We start from the raw sequence: 26,595 nt of genomic DNA, 5'->3' as shown, positions 1-26,595 counted from the left end.
CCTGTGAGGGGAGCCCCAGGTGTGGTTACCACGGAGTATTCAGCTCCAGTATCCACCATAAAAGTCATTGATTGGCCCCCTACTTTCATCGTGACCATAGTCTCCCGGGGGCCCAGGACCAAGGGTCCCGGTCCTCCCTAGTCTGATTCTGCTCCGGCCAGGCCAATAAAGTTTTGGATGGCCGGCTCAGGCTGGTACCTTTCTTTGTTGGGTCGACTGAACTTCTTTGACCCTTTAGATGTCCCTCTGCAATGGGGGCACTCATTCCTCCAGTGTCCGTTCTCTTTGCAATAGGTGCACTGGTCGTGGTGTAGTGGTGGTCTCTTCTTAGTTTCCCCTTTCCACGAGGGAACAGTCTTTTTCACTTGATCTGAGCTACTTAATGCTGCTGCTATCAGGGCTGCTTTCTGTTTCTTTTTTTTTTTTTTTTAATCTGCTTCTCATTGGGCTTCATGGTCTCGGTTCATAAAGACTTTATTTGCCACCTCCAGGAGCTGTGTGGCATTCATCCCAGGGAAGCGTTCCAGCTCTTGGAGCTTTTGTTGGATGTCTGCACAGGATTGAGCCACAAAGGCAGCATTAATCATCCGTTGATTCTCAGTTGTCTCAGGGTTGAACTGGGTGTATGTCCAGAATGCTTCACACAGTCTTTCATAGAAATTGGTGGGAGTCTCATCCACTTTTTGGATTATCGTTGTAATTTTGGTGGGCTTTTGGCTCCCGCTCAAAGTCCACGTAGAAGGGCATCAAAGTAGCGATCCAAGGTTTCTTGTCTTTCTCTGGTATTGAAATCCCAGTTAGGTCTCATCTCTGGCATTGCTTCTCATGCCCATCCTTCTACATCTAAGACCTCTCGGGGTCTTGTTTTTGGAGCCATTTTTGGGCTTCTGTCGAGATGCGTTGCCTTCCCTCAGTGGTGAAAAGAGACATAAGGAGCTGTCGACAGTCATCCCATGTAGGCTGATGAGTGTGGAAAATGCACTCTAGGAGGTCAGTCATAGCCTGTGGTTTATCAGAGTATGCCGGGTTATGGTGTTTCCAGTTTAGGAGGTCAGTAGTGCTGAAGGGCTGGTAATAGAGGATGGAGTGACCAGGCTGGACTGAGCCATCCTCATTCACTTGTTGAGGACCCTGAGTTTCTTGCAGTGGCATCTGACAGGCTGTGGCCAGCTGGTTAGATTGTTTGGCTGAGCGGAGTTGCTTCCCTACTGGCTCGGGCCTGGAGTCTCGCTCATGAGATGGTGCGAGGGACACAGAGGGAGGTGGACTGTCTGGCAATGGGTCTGGCACTGGCTGTGCTGGGGCTTGTGGAGTCAGGGGAACATGTGGCAGCGGCAGCGGCAGCAGTGTGTCTTTCACTGGATCTCCCTGGAAAATAGGATTTTTTCCTTCTTCTTTCTCTTTTCTGAGTGGTTGGGCCACAAATACCCTGCTCTGTCCCTGTCTGTTTGTGCAAAATCTTGCCCATGGGGGCAGGGTCTGTGCTATTAGAAGCCAGGAGTCTATGTATGGAAACTGATCTGGATGCCCTGGAGTCCCAGTGACTATCTGGTGCACTGCTTGAACAGTAGGCAGGTCGAGAGTGCCCTCTGGCGGCCATCCAACATCAAAGGATGGCCAACTGAGTTCACTTAAATTACAAAGCTTCCTGGGGGTCATCTTGACTCTCTAATCCCTGCAAAGCCCGTATTAAAGTTTTTTATCATGTAGTCTAAATCTGTTGGCTTAGAGGAACTTCCACCCATGTTGACAAACGTAATCTACCTGGCAGGTTTTTGAGGAAAACCTAATCTCTTAGATGTCAACTCAAGGAGTTAGTTGACAGAAGAATAACGAGTAACCAATAATTTCTCCCTCCCTGTGTATCTCATCCTGAGTCAGTGGTGCAAAGACAAACAAGGGTGGGTGCCCCCTCAAAAGAGGAGACCATTCAGGTGCCCACTTGGCTCCATCCTTGGGGGGGTACTTAGGTGCCTCTTAGCATTGGTGGATCAGTATAAACCCCTGATCTGGATCTGTCTCGCAGGCAGGGACTGGGTCCCCTAGAGGCTGACACCTCCTTGAGCCATATGAAATCACCACAGAACCACAAACTAGGGCCCACTCAGACTCTGTAGCCACGAAGGCTGTGAAGCCACACATTCGAGCCTGAAGTGCAAGTGAATCAGGCCGCACACTCATTCACATTCATTTTTCATCCACCTGGCCACTCTCCCGAGGGAGATTTAAGGCGCCTCCTAGTATTGGCAGGTTGGCATAAACCCCTGACCTGGACCAGCCTCGCAGGGAGGTATCAAATCCCCCAGAGACTGGCATCACCTTTCAGCCTCATGAGGTTGTCATGGAACCACAGGTTTTGGACCCTCTCAGGCTCCGTAGTCCAAGAATTATGGAGCTCACTTTCACTTCCTTCAATCAGCAATCACACACACACAGTCACTCAGAGGTTATCACAATACCTCCATTTTCCCGAGTCCCCAGGTCTCCCTATCTGATGCTCTCTTCCTGGGAGTTCCAAGGTGATTGGTCTCCTCTTCTACCCATTGGAGTAGGACCTGACTGGGGACTGGCCCCAGGACCTCACTTGATCCTGTGGCCATTCCTGGTGAGTTGGTCCGTCCCTCCAATGAGTCTGGTCAGGGTTCCGCCATCCAGAGAGTCAGAACGCCGGTCTGAAAGAGAACCCGGAATACTGTCAGGTGGCGCACCTCCTTGTTCATCTTGGGGCCCCTCTTCTCTGACCCGGCCAAGCCACCAGTACAATGGCTCAAGGGGCCAGTGTGGTTGGAATCTCACTGGGGCCTCCAGAAATGTTGCAGAAACCAGTACTCAAGAAACCAAGCAACACGCTCTGAGAATTGGAGAACTCAGGTTTATTACACTAGTGGACCCAGAGGAGTTAACACTCCAAGGTCTGAGCCCTGAACAAAGAGGTTACAGAGTTTTTACACATGGACAGGCATGATTAAGCGGGTTTGCAGGTTTGCAGGGGTTGGGCAATTGCAAAGAGCAGAACAAGGGTGGGTGAGACAAGCTCCAGTTCCTAGTATTGTGAGTCCCCACTTTCTGAGGCCTACATGATCTAGACTTTGCAAGGAACAAGCTGAGTTACAGAGGCAGAAGGGGCAAGAGGTTATGTAAAATTTTAACTTTTCCTCTTCAGTGTAATGGACCAGCCACAAATTTCAGCCTTGTCTCAAGTAGGGAGTTAAACCTCTGAAAATGAGAACTAGTAACTGATTGCAAAGAGTTCAGTGCAGCTGCTGCAGCTGTTTTCATCTCTTTATAAGTTATTTTTTCAATGCAGCAGTTAACAAGGTCTCATTACTATTACTATTTTTATGCACTTACTTCACAAGTGGCACTTGTTATGTAATTGTTATTAGCCTAAAGCAATACAGATGGCCTCTTTTATCATCTTGCTTGGAAACTCAAGTATAGTTACTTTCTAAAATAGTCATAGGAAATCATCTTCCTGTGCCATATCATGATGTTGTTTGTTTATTCTGCTTTATTGTGAGAAGTTTAGAAACAATAGAAACAAACTAAAAGATAAAACTAATAAGGAAGGGAGATATAAAACTTTCACAAGACATGACTTCAGTTTGAGGTTTAATATAGACAAGGGTGATTTTGAGTTTTTAAATGGTCAGATCATTGACTTTTCTGAAACTTAACATTTGAAGAGTACAGTATAGTTAACAAAATGGCTGGGTTTGTTTGAAAAAAAGGGCTATATAACTCGAAATTGTAAAGAAAACACTCTCATAGGAGAGTAGCTGAGAGATGTTACCCAAAATGTTCAAGTAGATATAATGAGAGCTATTTATTTTGTTAAAAGTCAGCTCTCCAATAATATAGTGTAAACCAAGTCTTTTGTTTATACCATGAATCTAAAATATGTATGAAAATCTAATCATGTCAAGAATATGGAAGGAAGTTCAGAGAAATAAAGTCATGAGTATTTGGCAACAGTTAATACTGTAGGCATAAAAATTATAATACCATAATAATTTTCTTTATAAAAGTCACCTTGATTATGCATCAATGTAACAAATTAGGAAAATGCACTACAGTATATTATAGGATAATGCAGTATGTGTGTGATTTCCCACACTCTCCTTGCCAATGTTTAAAATATTTTACACAGAGGAGAAATTACCCTCATTCATAAATCTCAAGTAATGAGAAAGAGAAAATTGGAAAACAGTAAGGGCTTTGAGTCTCTCATGTCATTTGCCCTTGGTTGTTGTCATTGGCTTAAAATAATGTGTTGCTCTGTTTATTGTATGTCTGCCTACTTCTTTTTGGGGAGCAAGTTGGAACTTAAAAATATATGAAGATCCAAACAAAACTAAATAATGCAAATAACACACTCTGCATGTATTTTGAGGGATATAAACCTGTTACAATGCTATATAAATCTAAAAGGAATTCAAAACCTTTAAAAATATTTTTTGAGCCAAGAAAAACCCTTTTGGGAATCAGGAAGTTAAGGTCATTTTCAGTATTTTAAGTTTGGAATAGTTCATGGTAAAAAAATTTAGGGATATATTCTTGCATTCCTGAAAACTTATTAGTTTTTCTTTCTTAAGAATATGTTGTATAAGCACCCTAGAGATAACTCTTATATTAAACCAAATTAAGCCAATATCAATTTATTTGGAAAGGTGGTTCTTCTACTATGGTATCAAAAACAAGAAAAATTACATATGACTTCTTATATTGTTTTGGAAAAGACATTAACGTAAAAGTTGACGTTCTATAGTTTCACTTTGCCAACAATAATAGGAAGGTTTCCTAAAATATACATCTTTTGTTCTATAAAAAGTGTCAAAGATAAAGCAACCTATCGATGCATGAGACAAATGCTCAGGGCTGGGGCAATGGGATGACCCAGAGGGATGGGATGGGGAGGGAGGTGAGAGGGGGGTTCAGGATGGGGAACACATGTAAACCCATGGCTGATTCATGTCAATGTATGGCAAAAACCACTACAATATTGTAAAGTAATTAGCCCCCAACTAGAATAAATAAATTTATTTAAAAAAAAAAAAAGATAAAGCAACCTAGACTCATGTTAAAGTGGTAAGGACAGATTTTTCCCAGTTTTATTGTGATATAATTGACATATAACAACGAAAAAAGTTCAGGTGTACAACATAATGACTTGACTTTCATATATTGTGAAATGATTGCCACACTAAGTTTAGTTAACATCCACCATATAATATGGATTTAAAAAAAGCAAAAAGAAAAAGAGGAAAGAAATATACTTTTCTTTTCTTGAGATGGGACTTAGAATCTTTCAAATATACCAACACAGCAGTGTTAACTGTTAACTATAGGCATCATGCTGTACATTATATTCCCAGTACTTACTCATCTTATGACTGTAACTTTTGATCACTTTTATCCAATTACCCCACCTCTCATCCCCCACTAACCACAAATCTGATCTGTTTTTCTATGAGTTTGTACCTATGACAGATACATTCATCTGTCATTGGACACTTAGGTTGTTTCTATGTCTTAGCTATTGTAAATAATGCTGCTATGAACATAGTGATGCATATATCTCTTTGACATAATGTTGTTATATCCTTCAGATATATCCCCAGAAGTGGAATTGCTGGATCATGTGGTTGTTCTATTTTTAATTTTTTGAGTAATCTCCATACTATTTTCCATAATTGCTGCAGCAATTTACAATTCCACTAACAGTGTACAAGAATTCCCCTTTCTCCATATCTTTGTCAGCATTTGCCATAAAATTATTGTATTTTTAATAATTATTTTAAAAGATATTATTATCATGCCAGTTATTTTAACATGGCATGAGGAAATCTCATTGTAGCTTTTTAAAATAATTTATTTATTTTTAATTGAAGGATAATTGCTTTACAGTATTGAATTGGTTTCTACCAAACATCAACATGAATCATCCATAGGTTTACCCATGGATATTCCCACTTGAACATCCCTCCAACCTCCCTCCCAATCTCACCCCTCAAGGTTGTTACTGAGCCCCAGTTTGAGTTCCCTGAGTCATATGACAAATTCCCATTGACTATTTTACATATGATAATGTATGTTTCCATGTTACTCTCTCCATACATCCCACCCTGTCCTTCCCACCCCTCCCATCCACGTCCATAAGTCTGTTCTCAATGTCTGTGTCTCCATTGCTGCTTTGTAAACAGGTTCATCAGTACCATCTTTCTAGATTCCATATATATGCGTTAGCATGCAATTTCTGTTTTTCTCTTTCTGACTAACTTCATTCTGTATAATAGGCTCTAGGCTTATCCACATCATTAATATTCTATTGTATATGTGTACCAGTTTCTTTATCCATTCATCTGTCAATGGATATCTAGGTTGCTTCCATGTCCTAGCTATTGTGAATAGAGCTGCAATGATCATTGGGGTACCTGTGCAGTTTTTATTTACATTTCCATATTTATCACTGATGTCAAGCATCTTTCATGTGTCTGTTGGTCATTCATATATTTTCTTTGGAAAAATGTCTATTTGGCTCTTTTGCCTATTCTTAATTTTTTTCTATTTGAGTTGCATGAGCCATTTATATATTTTTCATGGTAACTCCTTATTAGATATATGTTTTGCAATTATTTTTTTCATTCCACAATTGTCTTTTCTTTTTGTTGATCACATATTTTGGTTTTCAGAATCTTCCCAGTTTGATGTAATCCCACTTGTTTAATTTTTATTTTGTTGCTTGAACTTTAGGTGTCATATCCAAAAAATCATGGCCAAGACTCATTTGAAGAGGGTTTTTTCTTCTATTTTCTTCTAGACATTTTATGGTTTCCAGTCTTAACATTTAAATCTTTAGCCCATTTCAAGTTAATTTTTGTGAGTGGTATAAGATAAAGGCCTAGCTTTATTTTTATAGAGTGAATATCCATTTTTCCTAACATCATCTAGTTTAGAAACTGTTTTTTTTAATTATGAATATAGTATTGAAATAAATAAGAGTCCAGTGTAAACTAAACTCAACTTTGACTTGTACAAAGGTAACAGGGTATTTTAAAAGGAGAATGAGGGCACAGAAAGGGGATTGTGTATGTGTGCTCAGTTGTGTCCAACTCTTTTGGACCCCATGGACTGTAGGCTGCCAGACTCCTCTCTCCATGGAATTTTCCAGACAAGAATATTGGAGTGAATTACCATTTTCTGTTGACTCAGAGGTTGAACTCTCATCTCTTGCATCTCTCTGTTTTGTGAACTATTTTTTTTTGGTCACCAATTTGCTGCAGTTTCTCTCTGTAGCTTAATTTCATAAAAAATTGAAATTTTGAATTTCTCCTAAAACAATGTGTGGTAAAACAGTCTAAATAATTACAGATTTCTAAGCACTATGATTAACAGAAAATGAATAAAACCTCCTAATATACAAAAATAGGACAATTTCAAAGTAAATTCTAGTATATTATTTCACTATCATTGTTGTGATATAAATTTGAAGAACTAAGTCTTTTTCTCCAAAAAAAAAAATGTGATCTGAGATTCTATTCTAGTCATACACCTCCTTGGTGTAAGAGAGGCCTCTTCTGTTTCCTCTGATAGTTAGGTAAAGAATGTTTTACCATGGTTCACACTATATACTAGAAAGCCTCGGGAAAAATTTATGGATACCATCTCAAGCCAAATAATTTGCCATGGCACAGTCTCACCCACCATTCAGGCTTTGAAGCCTGCTCTAGCTCATTTCGGGGTTTGCTGGTAGCTCAGCTGGTAATGAATTGGCCTGCAATGCAGGAGACACCGGTTTGATTTCTGGGTCAGCAAGATCCCCTGGACAAGGGATAGGCCACCCACTCCAGTGTTCTTGGGCTTCCTTGGTGGCTCAGATGGTAAAGAATCCACCTGCAATGCAGGAGACCTGGGTTCAATCCCTGGGTTGGGAAGATCCCCTGGAGGAGGGCATGGCAACCCACCCCAGTATTCTTGCCTGGAGAATCTCCATGGATGGAGGGGCCTGGAGGGCTACTGTCCCTAAATTCGCAAAGAGTCGGACACAACTGAGCAACTGAGCACACTAGTTCATTTCAAAGTTCACATGTACTGCCAGTCTCCATTTTAGGCCAAAGTCATTTATTCCTTAATTTCTAAAGAAACAGCATTCTTTCAGTCCAAACTTTGAGCCCAGCCTTCATGGCTCAAATGAAAACTACCCTCCTTATGTCCATACAAAGTCAACTCAAGTGTTTATCTGATATCATACAGCTGTTAAATTTATTTTGAAAATAATCCTAACAAGAAAATTTTAAAAAGATAAATTTACATGTATATTATAATCATCATTATGAAAAAATAAAAATCTTTTAAGTAAAGAATGGGAAAAATACAGTGCTGTTAACTTTAATGTTAATAATGATTTTGTGATGCAATGCTTTTTTCTTTCCTTTATATGTTTTAACTTTAAAAATTTTATATAACTAGGATATATTGTGCTCATGGTCCTGACTTAGTTGCTAAGTCACATCCAACTCTTGCAACCCCATGGGCTGCAGCCAGCTAGGCTCCTCTATCCATGGGATTCTCCAAGCAAGAAAAAGATGGGTTGCCATTTCTTTCACCAGGGGATCTTTCCCACCCAGGAATCAAACCCAGGTCTCCTGCATTGCAAGCAGATTCTCTACTGACTGAGATACTATGGAATCCCTGAACAAACAAAAACTTTAATCATAAAGTCTAAAGTCTAAGGATATCTATCTTCCTAAACAAACTAATTAATAATCTGAGACTCCAGGTCATATATCTGAACACCCCAGTTCCCATTTCTTGATTCTTTGGGATTGCATATGAAAGCATAGGAACAATATATCAAGCTAAATATACAGGATACACACACACACACATACCATGAAAGTAGTGATACTTTTCATATTTCTTATATATTGAACACAAGAAGAAAATATGTTAATTGAAGAATTGTAGCAGTTTTGTGCCAATTTAATATAGGGTTTTATCATCCTATATTTTACTTTAATCATGTATAGAAATGCACAGAGCCATGATAACAGACATACTTAAATAGATTTTTATCTCTTCCAGTTTAGAATACGTAGTATTCCAAAAGGTTATCCTTCCATACCAAATAAAGGAAGAGATGTTTAATCATTATCTATTTACGATCAGACAAATCACTCTTTTGTAAATAAAGTTTTATTGCAATAGTAACACCTATTTGTTTAGGTAATTTATGCTATAAGCATAGGAAGAGTTGAGTAGTTGTGATGTGCTAAGTTGCTTCAGTCATGTCCGACTTGGTGCAACCCTATAGACTGTAGCCCACTAGTCTCTTCTGTCCATGGGATTCTCCAGGCAAGAATACTGGAGTGGGTTGTTGTGCCCTCCTCCAGGGGATCCTCCTGACCCAAGGACTGAACCCGTGTCTATTACACCCCTTGCATTGACAGATGGATTCTTTAACTCTAGCACCACCTGGGAAGCCCGAGTAGTAATGACAGTAGCCTGCAAAGGCTAAAATATTTACCATCTGACCTTTTGCAGAAGTTTGCTGAAAACTGGTCAGCAATACAGAAGGCACAAGCTGAATGTGAATATGAAGCATTTGAAATGTGGCTATTGTAACTGAGGAATGGAATTTTTAATTTTATTTAAATTTAATTCATTTTACCTATCTGTTGTTGTTTAGTCACTCAGTCGTGTCCAGCTCTTTGTGATTCCATGGACTATATCCCATGAAGCTCCTCTGTCCATTGGATTTTTCAGGCAAGAATACTGGAGTGGGTTGCCATTTCCTTCTCCAGAGGATCTCCTGGACCAAGAGTTAGAACCCACATTTTTGTATCTCCTGCATTGTAGGTGGATTCTTTACCACCGAGCCACTGGAGAAGTCCCATCTATCTATCTATCTATCTGCAAATCTAGATCTAGAAAAATGAAAATATCATTGTTTCACTGTAAGATAAGAAAACAATGAATTAGAGGGTATAGAATAAAACCAAGGGGATTATATGATTTGGAATCCAGAAAATAACAGGAAATATGAATTTACTATATACAGCTGCATTTTATAAAATATTTCCCTCCCTATCTTTATGGTTTGCTTTAATGGCTTCCAGGACTGTGAAATGGATTTCTCAAACTTAAGAATAACGTTATATGGCTGATTTTCATCTCTTGTTGTGGTTTGATTTGAAACTTAAAACAAATGTTAGACAGATTTCTATCTAATACCACTCCAAATATGGAAAGCAAACAAAGCAATAGAAAGACTGAAAAATCTCAAGCACCACTAATGATTACTGTAGGCTTTGTAGTGTGGAAGGTTAGAAGGAGGAGGGTCATTGGGAGGTCAATAAATCTTTAACCACACATTTACCTTCTCTCTCTTTAAAAAGCAAGGTAAAGGTTTAAACATTTTTAAAAGGAAAAAAGAAAAAAATAGTCCAGAAAAATGGTTCCTGTAACCCAAAAAATCTCCTAATTAGATCTCTGCTTGTATCCATAAGAGTGCTGGTAAACCAGCTCTTTTAGGGGAGAAAAGGCATAGTGTTTGCTCATTACCATGGTATAAACACTTTAATTTCAGTTGATTTCAAATATAAATAGTTTAACAGTGAAATTCCACAATATTAACAATCATCTGTCCAGACCATTGCCAGTCATTAGATTAATTCAGGTTGCAAGAGATATAGTTTTGTGTGTGTGTGTGTGTCTGTGTGTGTGTGTGTGTGTTAGTAGTAGTAGAAGAGGTGCTTGCCCTCTATGACAGAACTGTTCCATTGTTTCATTTCTCTAAATCTCTGTTTCTGTTTATGCTTATGTATTTGAAATCAGAGAGCAAGAAACAATATGCAAAATTATAATAAAACATACTAAACAGAGGTCCGTATAGTCAAAGCTATGGTTTTTCCAGTAGTCATGTATAGATGTGAGAGTTGGACCATAAAGAAGACTGATCATTGAAGAATTGATGCTTTTGAACCGTGATATTAGAGAAGACTCTTGAGAGCCCATTGGACTGCAAGGAGATCAAACTAGTCAATCATAAAGGAAATCAATTCTGAATATTCATTGGAAGGACTGATGCTGAAGCTGAAGCTCCAATACTTTGGCCATCTGATACAAAGAGCCAACTCAGTGGAAAAGACCCTGATGCTGGGAAAGATTGTAGGCAGGAGGAGAAGGGGACAAAAGAGGACGAGATGGTTGGATGGCATCACCAACTCAATAGACATGAGTTTGAGCAAGCTCCAGGAGATGGTGAAGGACAGGGAACCCTGGAACGCATGGGGCTACAAAAAGATGGACACAACTGAGTGACTGAACAACAACAACACATGGTAAAATTTCTTCCATTTTACCCTCAAAATCCCAAATTCAAAACTTAGGGTAATTTGTTATATTTATAAATTGCTGGGGGAACTGTGAAAAAGACTCTCTGTATTACAAACTTTAGACAAGCTCCACTAAGCCCTCTTTTATACTAGATCTCATACTTGAGCACTGTTGTTAGCCTGCCTAGTCAAGTTGTAAGAAGAATCCTTCTAATTTAGTGAGAGTCTCCACCCTTTAAATTTAATCACCTTCAATATCTGATCAAATTCCTCAGCTCCCACTGTTGACCTCCATTGGTGATTCTGACTACTGAGCCAGTGTTCCAGATAACAGTTGCTTGAGGCAATAAGGACAAGTTTTGATTTCTAAGGACCTGAGTATATTCTCCGAAGCTGCATTAGAATCGCAATTTTCTGTGTTTTAAAAGCACTTGCTGGGCTGGAAGTCCTTCCTGGCTTCATGTTGTGAGTGGGGACTCACTGACTCTTAAACTGGATTGTTTTGGCTAATTCTATATGACACTTCTTTATTCTTTCTATTTGGTTATGCTTCTCCCCTGAGAACTTCTCAGTCAACCAAAACACCCCTTCTCAAAACCCTCAAGACTAAGTTCCACCATTATGGCACCAACTCTATCCAATTCCTTTCATGTTGACAAGATTTATAAGAGCAATTTGGGACTTGACTGTTTTGTTTATTTATTTTGAAACTTGAGATCTCCTTAATCTGGCTCCTCTAAAAGTTTTCCCTTCCTATCATCGCCCATCCTCCTTCCTCTCTATCGCTTTTGATGATCCCTTCAGATTTCCTGAATTCTTTGTTATGGCCCCCTTCAAACCCTTACCTCCTCCATCTCTGTCTACCAGTGCAAGACTTTTTCTTTGCCATTTCAATTTCTCAACTTCCCAAGTCTTTAGGCACTTTGGCTTTCATCAGGGTCCCTCAAGGTCCTCAGGGACTCCCAAAGCAACCGTGTATCATGGCAAAATAAATATTAAAATCTCCTCTGTAAATACTATATCAGTAAAAATAACAAACCCTCATATTGAAGGTAACCTTAACTTGTTCCATCTGTCAGGATAGGGGGACACACGTATACCTGTGGCCAATTCATGTTTTTGTTTCTTCATCTTCTTTTATTTATTTATTTATTTATTTTTAATTGAATGATAATTGCTTTACAGTATTGTGTTGGTTTCTACCAAACATCAACATGAAACAGTCATGATTTTACCCATGTCCCTTCCCACTTGAACATTCCTCCCACCTCCCTCCCCATTTCACCCCTCTAGGTTGTTATCGAGCCCTGGTTTGACTTCCCTGAGTCAGACAGCAAATTCCCTTTGACTATCTATTTTAAAATATGGTGGTAATGTATGTTTCCATGTTACTCTGTCTATACCTCCCACCCTCTCCTTCTTCCCCTCCTCCAATCGTGTCCATAAGTCTGTTCTCAATGTCTGTGTCTCCACTGCCGCTCTGCAAATACGTTTATCTGTACCATCTGTCTAGATTTCACATATATGCATTTGGTTGGTGGTTTAGTTGCTAAGTCATGTCTGACTCTTTGCGATGCCATGGACTGCAGCCCACATGGCTCCACTGTCCATGGGATTTCCCAGGCAAGAATACTGGAGTGAGTTGCCATTCCTTCTCCATATGTATTAGTATATGATAACTGTTTTTTCTCTTTCTGGCTTACTTCACTCTGTATAATAGGCTCTAGGTTCATCTGCCTCATTAGGACTGACTCAAAGCATTACCTTTTTATGGCTAAGTAATACTCTACTGTATATGTGTACCACAGCATTTTTATCCATTCATCTGATGATGGACATCTAGGTTGCTCCCATGTCCTAACTATTGTAAATAGAGCTGCAATTAACATGGGGGTGCATGTGTCTTTTTCAATTTTTGTTTCCTCATGGTATATGACTAGTAGTGGGATTGCTAGGTCATATGGTGGCTTTATTCCTAGATTTTAAGGAATCTCCATACTGTTCTTCATAGTGGCTATATTAATTTGCATTCCTACCAACAGTGCAAGATGGTTCCCTTTTCTCCACACCCTCTCCAGCATTTATTGTTTGTAGATTTTTTGATGACGGCCATTCTGACCAGTGTGGATGATATCTCATTGTAGTTTTGATTTGCATTTCTCTAATAATGAACCATTTGAGCATCTTTTCATGTGTTTATTAGCCATCTGTATGTCTTCTTTGGAGAAATGTCTGTTTAGGTCTTTTGCCCCTTTTTTTGATTGGGTTATTTGTTTCTCTGGTATTGACTTGTATGAGCTACTTGTGTATTTTTGAAGTTTTGAAATTAATCTTTTGTCAGTTATTTCATTTGTTATTTTGTTTCCTATTCTGAGGGTTGTCTTTTCACCTTGATTATAGTTTCCTTTGCTATGCAAAATCTTTTAAGTTTAATTAAGTCCCACTTGTTTATTTTTGTTTTCATTTCCATTACTCTAGGAGGTGGGTCATAGAGGATCTTGCTGTGATTTATGTCATAGAGTGTTCTGTCTATGTTTTCCTCTAGGAGTTTTATATTTTCTGGTCTTACATTTAGGTCTTTAATCCATTTTGACTTTATCTTTGTGTACGGTGTTAGGAAGTGTTCTAATTTCATTCCTTTACACACAGCTGTCCAGTTTTCCCAGGATCACTTACTGAAGAGACTATCTTTGTCCAATTGTTTATTCATGCATCTTTTGTCAAAAATAAGGTACCCATAGTTGTGTGGTTTTATCTCTGGGCTTTCTATGTTGTTCCATTGGTCTATACTTCTGTTTTTGTGCCAGTACCAAACTGTCTTGATGGCTATAGCTTTGTAGCATAGTCTGAAGTCAGTACTTTTTCTTGTAATTGATACCTAGTCTCATAGCATTGTGGCCAGAAAAGATGCTTGATATGATTTCAATTTTTCTGAATTTACTGAGGTTTGATTTGTGATCCAAGATGTGGCCTATCCTGGAGAATATTCCATGTGCACCTGAGAAGAAAGTGTATTATTCTGCATTTGGTTGGAAAGTTCTGAACATATCAATTAGGTCATTTTGGCCTAATGTTTCATTTAAGGTTTGTGTTTCCTTATTAATTTTCTATTTTGATGATCTGTCCATTGGTAAGTGGGGTGTTGAAGTCCCCTACTATTATTGTGTTGCTGTCAATTTCCCCTTTTATATCTGTTAGTATTTGCCTTATCTATTGAGGTGCTTCTATGTTGGGTGCATAGATATTTACAATTGTTATGTCTTCTTGGATTGATCCCTTGATCACTATCTTTATTTCTTATAATATTCTTTAAGGTATATTTTGTCTGAAATGAGAATTGCCACTCCAGATTTCTTGTGATTGCCATCTGCATGGAATATCTTTTTCCATCCTTTTACTTTCAGTCTGTATGTGTTTCTAGGTCTGAAGTGGGTCTCTTGTAGACAGCATATGTATGGGTCTTGTTTTTGTTTCCATTCAGCCAGTCTGTGTCTTTTGGTTGCAGTGCTTAATCCATTTACATTTAGAGTAAATATATATATATATATATATATATACACACACACACACACACATATATATACATATATATATATTCTTATTGGCATTTTCTTAATTGTTTCTGTTTTGTTTTTGTTTCCATTTTGTTTTTGTAGGTCTTTCCTTTCTCTTCTGTTTATTGCCTATATAAGTCCCTTTAATATTTGTTGTAAAGCTGGTTTGGTGGTGCTAAATTCTCTTAACTATTGCTTGTCTGTAAAGCTTCTGGTTTCTCAATCAATTTTGAATGAGATCCTTGCCAGATAGAGTAATATTGGCTATATATTTTTTTTAATTTCAGTACCTTAAATATATCCTGCCATTTCCTTCTGGCCTGCAGAGTTTCAACTCAGAGATCTCCTGTTAATTGTATGGGCTTTTCCTTCTATGTTACTTGTTGATTTCCCCTTGCTGCTTTTAATGTCCTTTCTTTGTGTTTAATCTCTGTTAGCTTGATTCGTTTGTGTCTCATTGTGTTTTTTCTTGGGTTTATCTTGTGTGGGACTCTCCACATTTCTTGGACTTAATTGACAATTTTCTTTCCCAGGCTGGGGAAGTTTTCAACTATAATCTCTTCAAAAATGTTCTCACTGCTTTTCTTTTTCTCTTCTTGCTCTGGGACCCCTATAACTCGAATGTTGGTGTGTTTAATGTTGTCTGAGATGTCTCTGAGGCTATCCTCAACTCTTTTGATTCTTTTTTCTCTATTCTGTTCCTCAGTAGCTGTTTGCACCATTCTAGCTTCCAACTCACTTATCCATTCTTCTGTTTCCATTAATCTACTATTGGTTCCTTCCAGAGTATTTTTAAACCCAGTAACTGAGCTATTCATCTCTGTTTGTTTATTCTTTATTTCTTCCATGTTCATGGTAATTGTGTTAATTGCTTCTTGCATTTTCTCCATTCTATTTTCAAGATTTCGATATATCTTAACTCTCATTATCCTGAATTCTTTTTCAGTTATTTTGCCTATCTCCTCTTCATTTGGTTCCTTCATTTCCACAATACTTCTCTGTCTTTTCCTTTTTTTTTAAATTTATTGTGTTTGAGACCTCCCTCTCAGGCTTTGAGGTCAAATTCCTTTTTCCTTTTGGTTTCTGCCTTTGGTGGATATTGGATTTGTGTTTTTGTGTTGTTTGCTGTTTGGGTGAGGTGTCCTGCCCTGGGTGCTGCCAGCAGTTGGTTATGTTGGGTCTTGTATACAGGAGGAAGCCTTTGTGAGAGTTCTCACTAATTAACATTCCCTTGAGCTAGGAATTTTCTGGCAGTCTAGAGTCTTGTTGTCAGCACTCCCACTCCAATGGCTCAGGGCTCAACCTCTGACCAAGGAACTAAGACCCCACAGGTGTTTTTTTATGGCATTAAAGGGGATTAAAACAAAGCACTAAAACAAGAAGCTAAATGCAAACCCCAGACAAATGGCAAATACAAAATCAGGCTAATACTTACAAAAATAATGGAATATATACACACATAAACAAAACCAAAACAGCCTAAAAAAAAAGAAAGTAGAAGAGATTGACCCAATGAGCAAAGGAAAGCAAACATGGTATCAACCAGTTAAAAACAAAAGCAACTAAAGTATAAACTGGAAAACAAAGCCAAAGTAATACGCCAACTGGTGAATAAGGCAACAAAAGCAAAACAGACCAATAAACACAGTGAGAAGAAGAGAAAAAAGAAAGAATAGAGAAACAAAGTTAAATAGAGGTAGAAAGAGGAAGGTTATATATATTAAAGAATAACTACAACAGGAAAATAATAAGAAAATAAAACAAAAGAATGTATATAGAAAAATAATAATGACAAATTAAAATTTTAAGTTAATAAAAGGAAAATAGAAAGTGAAAAACACCCTCAAAACCACAAAAGGCCAATGTAGAGGCAGACATGTTTAAAGGAAATAAAAAATGTGGTTAACAATGACAACAAAAATTCTCAAAAGTGTAAATAGATTTACTAGTACTAATAAAATAAACAACTACTGCAACAGAGGGAAAAAAAGGAAAAAAAGAAAAAAAAATCCAGAAGCAACTATGGAACAAGTTAAAATATAAGAATAATAAGTGTTTTTTTTTTGGATCTCAGCTGTCAGCATTTTTTCCCTCACTGTGAGTCACAGACCATCTTGCCTCCCAAGGATGCTCTCCAATACTGTACTTCTCTGGTTTCTGGACCTGTTGTGGGCAGCTCAGATTCTTGTCATACTCTTGCATGTTCTTGCCTTTAATGTCCAGATCTGCCCATGCTAGTGTATTTTCTTTTGTGGGACCTCTCATTGTCTTTTTATATATTCCATAGACACAAAGTCTGCCCAGTCGATCGTGTGGATTTAATCTGCAGCTTGTACCACTAGTGGGAATGTTCTGTGTTCTTTTCCTTAGTCACACTGCCCCCGGATTTCAATTGTGGTTTTATCTCCACCTCTGCATGTGAGTTGTCCACAGGGGTTTGCTCCTGAGGCTGCCCTCGAGGACTTGGATCTGCCCAGGGAGAACCAGATGTGGAGGTGGTACAGCTGTTTGGATCACATGGGCCCTGGCAATACCAGGTACTCAGGGGAGCCGGTGGCTAGGACAGCAGGGAATATGGTGCTCTGAGGGTTTTCTCTAGCCTCTGGCTACTCTGTCCCAGTGAGGATCGTGCAAGGGGGTGGCATAGGAGCTTGGATCATGGGGACCCTGGCAATGCCAGATACACAGGGGTGCTGGCAGCAATTGCCACGGGAGGTATTGTGCTAATAGTAATTTTTCTAGCTTCTGGCAGCTCTGCCCCCATGAGGATTGAGCATGAAGGTGGTGCAGCTGCTTGGAGAGTGGAAACTCTGGTGGCACCAAATGTGCAGGGATACCAACTGCCTCAGCTGCAAGAGCTATGGTCCTATTAGAGTCTTTTCTTTTCAACAGTCTCTGGCAGCTGGTGATCAGAGGATCTCTTTGGCTGGTCCTCCTCTCTTGCTTGACCCATTCAGGCACTTACAGGGCCCCCACCCCGATTGTGGCCCTTCTCTGTTTCTCAACATGTCAGGAATTTACAGGATCCCCTGGTAGTGGTCCTTATCTGTTGCTTGGCGCATCAGGCACTTAAAGGGCTACCCTCTCTGGGGTTTTTCAGCTGTGCAGTGTTGATGTGCCAGGAGAGAGAGACTCTAAAGATGGCTCCACCCTCTGTGCGTGGCTCAGCAGTATCGCTCTGCCTCCATGTTTGCCTGGCTTTCCTTCACAAAAATTTCCCTCTGTGATCTCCTCAGTCAGGTCCCCTTGGGCCATCCCCCACAGTCAACAGTAGACCTTGCCCTGGGATTGCTTGTTCTAGCTCCCAGATGTTGCACTTTCAAGGTGACTTTCGCTCCTGTATGGGGTACCTATGGCTGCGGCAAGGATGGTCTGTGTGATTCTCATTCCATTCAGCCTGTCACAGATCAGCTGCTTCACTTCCAACAGCCTCAAATGCTTCATCTCTGTCCCAAACAATTGCCCCAAAGAGGGGATCAGACCCCTGCTTCAGTTACCCCACCTGCCAAGGGCAGACCCAGCCCTGTTAATCTCCACTTTTTTGCCCTCATTCCTTTGTCCTACCAAGTTTTGCACTGATCTATATATTCTTTTCTGGTGGTCAGGTACTCCTTTCCACTCTCAGCTGGTGTTTTGCAAGATCTTCTGTGTCTGGAGGTGTATTTCTGATGTATCCATGGAGAGAGATGTACTCCGTCTCCACCTACTCCTCCACCATCTTGGATCTCCCTAATTCATGTTGATATATAGCAAAAACCATCACAATATTGTAATTATATTCCAATTAAAATAAATAATTTAAAAATATATAAAGTGGAACAAAGATGAGAGCAAACTATTTTATGTAAAGTAGTGAGCTTTGTATTACCGTGCTTATTTAATGACTAAAATTTTAGAATAAAGAAACTGTAAGTTCTCCATCTGCATCTATCTGTATGCTTATGTATGTAAGCAAGTAAAATTTGTATAGTTAAATTTTCATATCTCTGGATAGTATTATCAAAGTCATTCATAAAATCTTGTAAAGGAGCTCTGTTTTTATTGGTTTAGGGAAATAAATAAGTGTTTATATGTTAAATATTCCTAAAATTCCCAGAAATATGAAAATTAACTTTTTTCAAGTTCACATAATATAGACATATCTTTGGTAAATAATATTAGTTTGGTATTACTGGTTTAGTAAAATGGGTATGTCTTCTGAGTTATCAGCATTAGGCATATTCAAGCATACATTTTAATCATACTTGGATTTGCTAGTAGAATAAGGTAATATTATATTAAGATATTTAAGATTATAAAAATTATAGATCCACCCTAAGAACAAATATGAAATTAAAGATGCAATTAAAATGAATTGCTTCATGCATGTCAAGTACAGCAGCAAAAAAATGTATTTAACTTTTTTAAAGTTTTTGTTTGTTTGTTATCAATACTTGCCTAACATTCATATACTATAAAAATAATTAATAGGGAAGTAACTTGAGATGATGGCTATCTTTGTTTAATTTATATTATTTTTGCTTAAAAGTGGTTTCAAAAGTATTTTTGGTGACTTGAAAATCTTAAAGTTGGGACTTCCCCTGTGGCTCAGTGGTTAAAGAATCCACCTGCAATGCAGGTGCAGGAGATGTGAACTCGATTCCAGGGTCAGGAAGATCCCATGGAGAAGGGTATGGCAACTCACTTTACTATTCTTCACTGGAGAATCCCATGGACAGAGGACCCTGGTGGGCTACAGTCCATAGGGTCTCAAAGAGTCGGACACTACTGAAGTGACTTAGAAAACATATGTACACAATTTTAAAGTTGTGTGAAGTAATAGATATTCATTAAATATCTAGGGTATTCCTGAGTACAATGCTAAATTATTCATAAATTCACATTTATATATATTTTTTACTATGAGGAAATGTACACCTATATATAATTGTGAGCTAGTATATTCACAAGAGTTGTCAGTAACAGAATTCTGGTATGTGACTGATAATTCAAATGTGTCTCCTTCTAAGTTTTCTCTATGAAAAAAAAGTGACTAATGGTTAAAAAATATAATAAATTTATGAAATCAAAACTAGTAGAAATGATGAGAGTGAAAGGGAACACATTTGTATGCAAAGTGTGCAATGAAAGTAGGATATATTTTTGATTAAAAACATATGCATGATTTAAAGCAGTTTTTAAGAGAATTAAAGTGAAACTACATTCTCAAGTAAAATGACTTTCTTTTTGAGAATGAGAAATATGGGACATATTGGACAAAAACTGAATGAATATAAAAAGATGTAGACCATTTGTGGGAAGGGAATCTTAATTTACATGATTTTTCCAGTAGTCATGTATGGATGTGAGAGTTGGATCATAATGAAGGATGAGTACAAAAGAATTGATGCTTTTAAACTGCTGTATTGGAGAAGACTCTTGACATTCCATTGGAATGCAAGGAGATCAAAAAAGAAATCAGCCCTGAATATTCATTGGAAGGACTGATGCTGAAGCTGAAGCTCCAGTACTTTGGTCACCTGACGTGAAGAGCTGACTTTCTAGAAAAGACCCTGATGCTGGGAAAGATTGAAGGCAGGAGGAGAAGGGGACAACAGAGAATGAGATGGTTGGATGGCATCACCAACTCAATGGACATAAGTTTGAGTAAGCTCTGGGAGATGGTAAAGGACAGGGAAGCCTGGCGTGCTGCAGTCCATAGGGTCCTAAATAGACACAACTGAGCAACTGAACAACATATATATAATGGAGTACAACTCAGTCATAAAAAAAAAGAATAACATAATGCCATTTGCAGCAACATAGATGGAACTGGAGATTATCATATGAAGTGATGTAGGTCATAAAAATAGATAAATTGCTCCTATATGTGGAATCTAAATTATAACACATATGAACCTACCTATGAAATGGAAATAGACTCACAGATATAGAAAACAGACCTGTGGTTGACAAGAGGGAGATGGAATGAAGGAAGGATGGAGAGGGAGGTTGGGGTTAGTAGATGCAAACTAGTCTACACAGAATGGATCAATGACAAGGTCCTACTTTATAGCACATAGAACTGTATTCAATATACTGTGATAAACCGCAATGGAAAAGAATATAAAAAAGAATGGATATATAAATATATGTGTGTGTGTGTATATATATATATATATATGAATCACTTTGGTGTAGAGCAGAAATTAGCACATTGTAAAACAACTATACTTCAATAAAATAATTTTTAAAATATATCAAGACAAATGAAAATGGAAATGGAATATGACAGACCAAAATCCATGGAATATAGAAAAGAGGGTCCTATGAAGGAATTTTATAGCAATATCATGCTAGCCCATTAAATGTGACAAGTCTCAAATGAACAATCTAATTTTACACCTAAAGGAACTAGAAAGTGGAAAACAAGTGAAGCTGAAAGTCAGTAGAAGGAAGGAAATACTAAATATCAGATAAGAGATAAATGGAAAATGCCAAAGAATATAATAGAATTAGCAGTGAAACTAAGAGCTAGCTCTTTCAAATGTAAACGATATTGTCACATCTTTAGCTATAGTCACTCAAAAAAAGAGAGAAGACTGATAAATAGAATCAGAAACAAAAGAGAAGAAATAACAGTTAATACCACAGAAATATAAAGATTAAGTAATACTATGAACATCATAATATGACATCATATTGGACAACCTAGGAGAAACTGAAAATTTCTTATACTCATAAAACCTTCCAAAACTGAGTTATAAAGAAATAGAAAATCTGAATAGCCCAATCACTAGGAAGGAAATTGAACCAGTAATCAAAAACCTCACCCAAATCCAAAGTTCTGAACCAGATGGCTTCACAGTTGAAATCTACCAAACATTATAAGATTTAAAACATATTTTTCTCAAATTTTTCCAAAATACTGAAAAAGAGGGAACACTTCCTTACTCATTTAAGAGTGCAATTTACCCTGATATCAAGACCATACAACACACAAAAATAGAAGATTAAAGGGCAATATCATTGGTGATCATAGATGAAAACGTTGTTAACAAAATATTAGCAAAAATAAAGCAAAACATAAAAATGAGCATGCACAATGATCAACTGAAATTTCTTTCAGTGATGCAAATATGGTTCAACATCCACAAATGAATCAAGGTAAAGAGACCACATAAACAAAAGGAAGAATAAAAATCATATGATTATCAAAACAAATGCAAAAAAAATATTTTGACAAAACTGAACACCCATTTATGGTTTAAAAAACTGTCAATAAGATGCATATAAAGAAATACTTCAACATAATCCAAGCCATATATGACAAACCCACGGCTAACATAACACTCTCTTTGTGACCCCATGGACTGTGGCCCACCATACCCCTCTGTCCATGGAATTCTCCAGGCAAGAATACTGGAGTGGATAGCCTTATCCTTCTCCAAACATCATATTCAGCGGTGAAAAACTGGAATCTATCCCTTTAAGATCAAGAAGAAGACAACGATGTCCATATCACCACTTGTGTTCAGCATAGTATTGAAAGTAGTAACCAGGACAACTAGGCAAAGAAAAAGGAAAGCCATCTATTTTGTAAAGAAAGAAGCAAAACTGTCACTATTGGTGGGTGACATTATTGTATATATAGAGAAATTTAAAGACTCCAGTTACCCATGGCTGATTCATGTCAATGTATGGCAAAAACCACTACAATATTGTAAAGTAATTAGCCCCCAACTAAAACACCCTTATGGCAGAGAGTGAAGAAGAACTAAAGAGCCTCTTGATGAAGGTGAAGGAGGAGAGTGAAAAAGTTGGCTTAAAGCTCAACGTTCAGAAAACTAAGATCATGGCATCTGGTCCCATCACTCCATGGGAAATAGATGGGGAAACAGTGGAAACAGTGTCAGACTTTATTTTTTTGGGCTCCAGAATCACTGCTGATGGTGACTGCAGCCATGAAATTAAAAGACGCTTACTCCTTGGAAGGAAGGTTATGACGAACCTAGATAGCATATTTAAAAGCAGAGACATTACTTTGCCAACAAAAGTCCGTCTAGTCAAGGCTATGGTTTATCCAGTGGTCATGTATGGATGTGAGAGTTGGACGGTGAAGAAAGCTGAGCGCCGAAGAATTGATGCTTTTGAACTGTGGTGTTGGAGAAGACTCTTGAGAGTCCCTTGGACTGCAAGGAGATCCAATCAATCCATCCTAAAAGAGATCAATCCTGGGTGTTCATTGGAAGGTCTGATGTTGAAGCTGAAACTCCAATACTTTGGCCACCTCATGCGAAGGGTTGACTCATTGGAAAAGACCCTAATGCTGGGTAGGATTGGGGGCGAGAGGAGAAGGGGACGACAGAGGATGAGATGGTTGGATGGCATCACCGACTCGATGAACATGGGTTTGGGTAGACTCCGGGAGTTGGTGATGGACAGGGAGGCCTGGCGTGCTGCAATTCATGGGGTCACAGAGAGTCGGACACGACTGAGCGACTGAACTGAACTGAAAATAAATAAATTTATTTAAAAAAAAATTTAAAAAAAGACTCCAGTTAAAAAAACCTTAGAAAAAATAAATGAATACAGTAAAGTTGCAGGATAAAAATCAATATACAAAAATCCATTGTGTTTCTATACACCAACAATAAAATAGCAGAAAGAAAATAAATAAGAAAACAATTCCCCCTATAATCTCAATAAAGACAATACAATATCTATGAATAAATTTTACTCATAAGGTGAAATACTTGTACATGAAAACCGTAATACATTTTTGAAAGTAATTGAAAAGGCACAAAGAAATTGAGAGATGTCCCATGTTTATGGATGAGAAGAAACTAGCATTGTTAAAATGGCTCTGTTACCTTAAGTAGTCTACAGATTCAATGCAATCCCTAAAAATATTCCAATGATACTTTCCATAGAAACAGAACGAAAAATTCTAAAATTTATATAGACTTCTACCACTATATTACACCATTCACAAAAATTATAAGGTATTAAGTACTTGTGTATAAGACCTGAAACTATAAAAGTCCTAGAAAAGAAAATAATCACCATACTCTTTGACATGAGTCTTAGTAATAACTTCCTTCATGTGACTCCTCAGGCAAGAGAAACTAAGGCAATAAAATATAAATGGGACTACATCAAAATAAAAATCTGCACAGCATAGGAAACCATCAACAGAATGAAAATGTAATCTATGGAATGGGAGGATACATTCGCAATTTATCTGAAAGCGAGTTAACATCTAAAATATATGAAGAATTCATTGCTGTTGTTGCTGTTCAGTCGCTCAGTCTTGTCTGACTCTTTGGGACCCCATGGACTGCAGCAAGCCAGGCTTCTCTCTCCTCCACTATCTCCTGGAGTCTGTCCAAACTGACGTCCATTGAGTAAGTGATGCCATCAAGCCATCACATTCTCTGTCACCCCATTCTCCTACCCACAGTCTTTCCCAGCATCAGGGTCTTTTCTGATGAGTTGACTTTTCACATCAGGTAGAAAAGTATTGGAGCTTCAGCTTCAGCTTCAGCATCAGTCATTTCAATGAATATTCAGGCTTGATTTGTTTAGGATGGACTGGTTTGATCTCCTTGCTATCCAAGGGGCTCTCAAGAACCTTCTCCAGCACCACAGTTTGAAGCCATCAGTTCTTCCGCGCTCAGCCTTCTTTATGGTCCAGCTCTCACATCCATACATGGTTATTGGGAAAATCAGAGTTTGGACTATACAGACATTTTTTATGGCAAAATGATGTCTCTACTTTTTAATACACTGTCTAGGTTTGTCATATCATTTCTTCAAAGGAGCAAGTGTCTTTAATTTCATGGCTGCAGTCACTGTCTGCAGTGATTTTGAAGCCCAAGACAATAAAGTCTGTTACTTTCAATTTTTTCCCCATCTATTTGCTATGAAGTAATGGGGCTGGATGCCATGATCTTAGTTTTTTGAACATTGAGTTTTAAGCCAGCTATTACACTCTCCTCTTTCACTTTCAGCAAGAGGCTCTTTAGCTTATCTTCACTTTCTGCTGTTAGAGTGATGTCATCTGCATATCTGAGATTATTGATATTTTTCCTGGAAAGCTTGATTCCAGCTTGTTCTTCATCCAGCCCAGCATTTTGCATGATATACTCTGCATATAAGTTAAATAAGCAGGGTAACAATATACAGCCTTGATGTACTCCTTTTCAAGTTTTGAACCAGTCTGTTATTCCATGTCTGGTTCTAACTGTTGCTTCTTGACCTGCATACAGGTTTCTCAGGAGGCAGGTAAGGTGGTCTGGTATTCCCATCACTTGAAGAATTTTCCATAGTTTGTTTTAATCCACACAGTCAAAGGCTTTAGCATAGTCAGTGAAGGAGAAATTGATGTTTTTTCTGGAATTCTCTTGCTTTTCTCTGATCCAATGGATGTTGGCAATTTGATCTCTGTTTCCTCTGCCTTTTCTAAATCTAGTTTGAACATGTGGAAATTCTCAGTTCATGTACTGTTGAAGCCTAGCTTGGAGAATTTTAAGCATTACCTTGTTAGCATCTGAAATGAGTGCAAATGTATGTTAGTTTGAACATTCTTTGGCATTGCCTTTCTTTGGTATTGGAATGAAACTGACCTTTTCCAGTCCTGTGGCCACTGCTGAGTTTTCCAAATTTGCTGGCATATTGAGTGCAGCATCTTCAAAGAATCATCTTTTAGGATTTGAAAAAGCTCAGCTTGAATTCCATCCCTCCACTAGCTTTGTTCATAGTAATGAAGGTCCACTTGACTTCACACTCCATAATTTCTGGTTCAAAGTGAGTGACCACACAGTTGTGGTAATCTGGGCCATTAAGACCTTTTTTTTTTGTACAGTTCTGTGTATTCTTGCCATCTCTTCTTAATATCTTTTGCTTCTGTTAGGTCCATACTGTTTCTGTCCTTTATTGAGCCCATATTTGCATTAAATGCTCCCTTGGTATCTCATATAACTCAAAAACAATGAGCAAACAACAGGATTTAAAAATGGGCCAAGGATCTGGATAAACATTTTCCCAAGAAGACATATAGATGTCCAACAAGCAAATGAAAAGATATTCAACATCATTAATTATTTGGGGGTTTGGTTGGCACTACTGATAAAGAATCTGCCTGCCAATACAGTAGACTCAAGAGACCCAGGTTTGATCCCTAGATTGGGAAGATCCACTGGAGCAGGAAATCAAAGCCCACTTCAGTATTCTTGCCTGGAAAATTCCATGGAGAGAGGAGCCTGGTGGGCTACAGCATATGGGATCACAAAGAGTCAGACACGACTGAGCACAAGGAAAATTATTAGGGAAATGCAAATCGTAACCACAAAGAAATATCATCTTTTCACATTAAAATAGCTATTATCAAAAAGACAAGACACAAGAAGTGCTAGAGTAGATTTAGAGAATAGAGAACTCTCTAACACTATTGGTGGGAATGTTGAATGGATATAGCCACTAGAGAAAAACAATGTAAAGATTTTTCAATAAATTAAGAGTAGAACTACCTTGCATGTGTGCATGTTAAGTCCCTTCAGTTGTGTCAGACTCTTTGTGACCCTATGCATTGTAGCCTGCCAGGCTTCTCTGTTCATGTGATTTTCCAGGCAAGAGTGGCTGCCTGGAGTGGAGCCACTGGAGTGGCTTGCCATGCCTGCTTCCAGGGGATCTTCCCAACCCAGGGATCGAACCCAGGTCTTCCA

General features: G+C 38.3%; 1 protein-coding gene across 2 annotated transcripts in view; it reads right to left on the bottom strand.

Moving 5' to 3' along the window:
• Positions 1–410: 410 nt before the first annotated feature.
• The window catches only part of ARHGEF9 (Cdc42 guanine nucleotide exchange factor 9), a 440,519-nt gene continuing 414,334 nt past the window's right edge, over positions 411–26,595 (bottom strand). For both annotated transcript variants that reach the window (XM_081565580.1, XM_081565585.1), the window contains one exon: positions 411–2,672. In XM_081565580.1, coding sequence (XP_081421706.1) covers positions 2,660–2,672 — 13 coding nt within the window. In that variant the 3' untranslated portion in view covers positions 411–2,659. The remainder of the gene's footprint in view (positions 2,673–26,595) is intronic.

The sequence above is a fragment of the Giraffa tippelskirchi genome, chromosome X (assembly GCF_054371585.1).
Source record: "Giraffa tippelskirchi isolate mGirTip1 chromosome X, T2T-mGirTip1v1.2.pri, whole genome shotgun sequence".
Lineage (NCBI taxonomy): Eukaryota > Metazoa > Chordata > Mammalia > Artiodactyla > Giraffidae > Giraffa > Giraffa tippelskirchi.
This window is presented reverse-complemented; position numbering and strand designations above follow the sequence as displayed.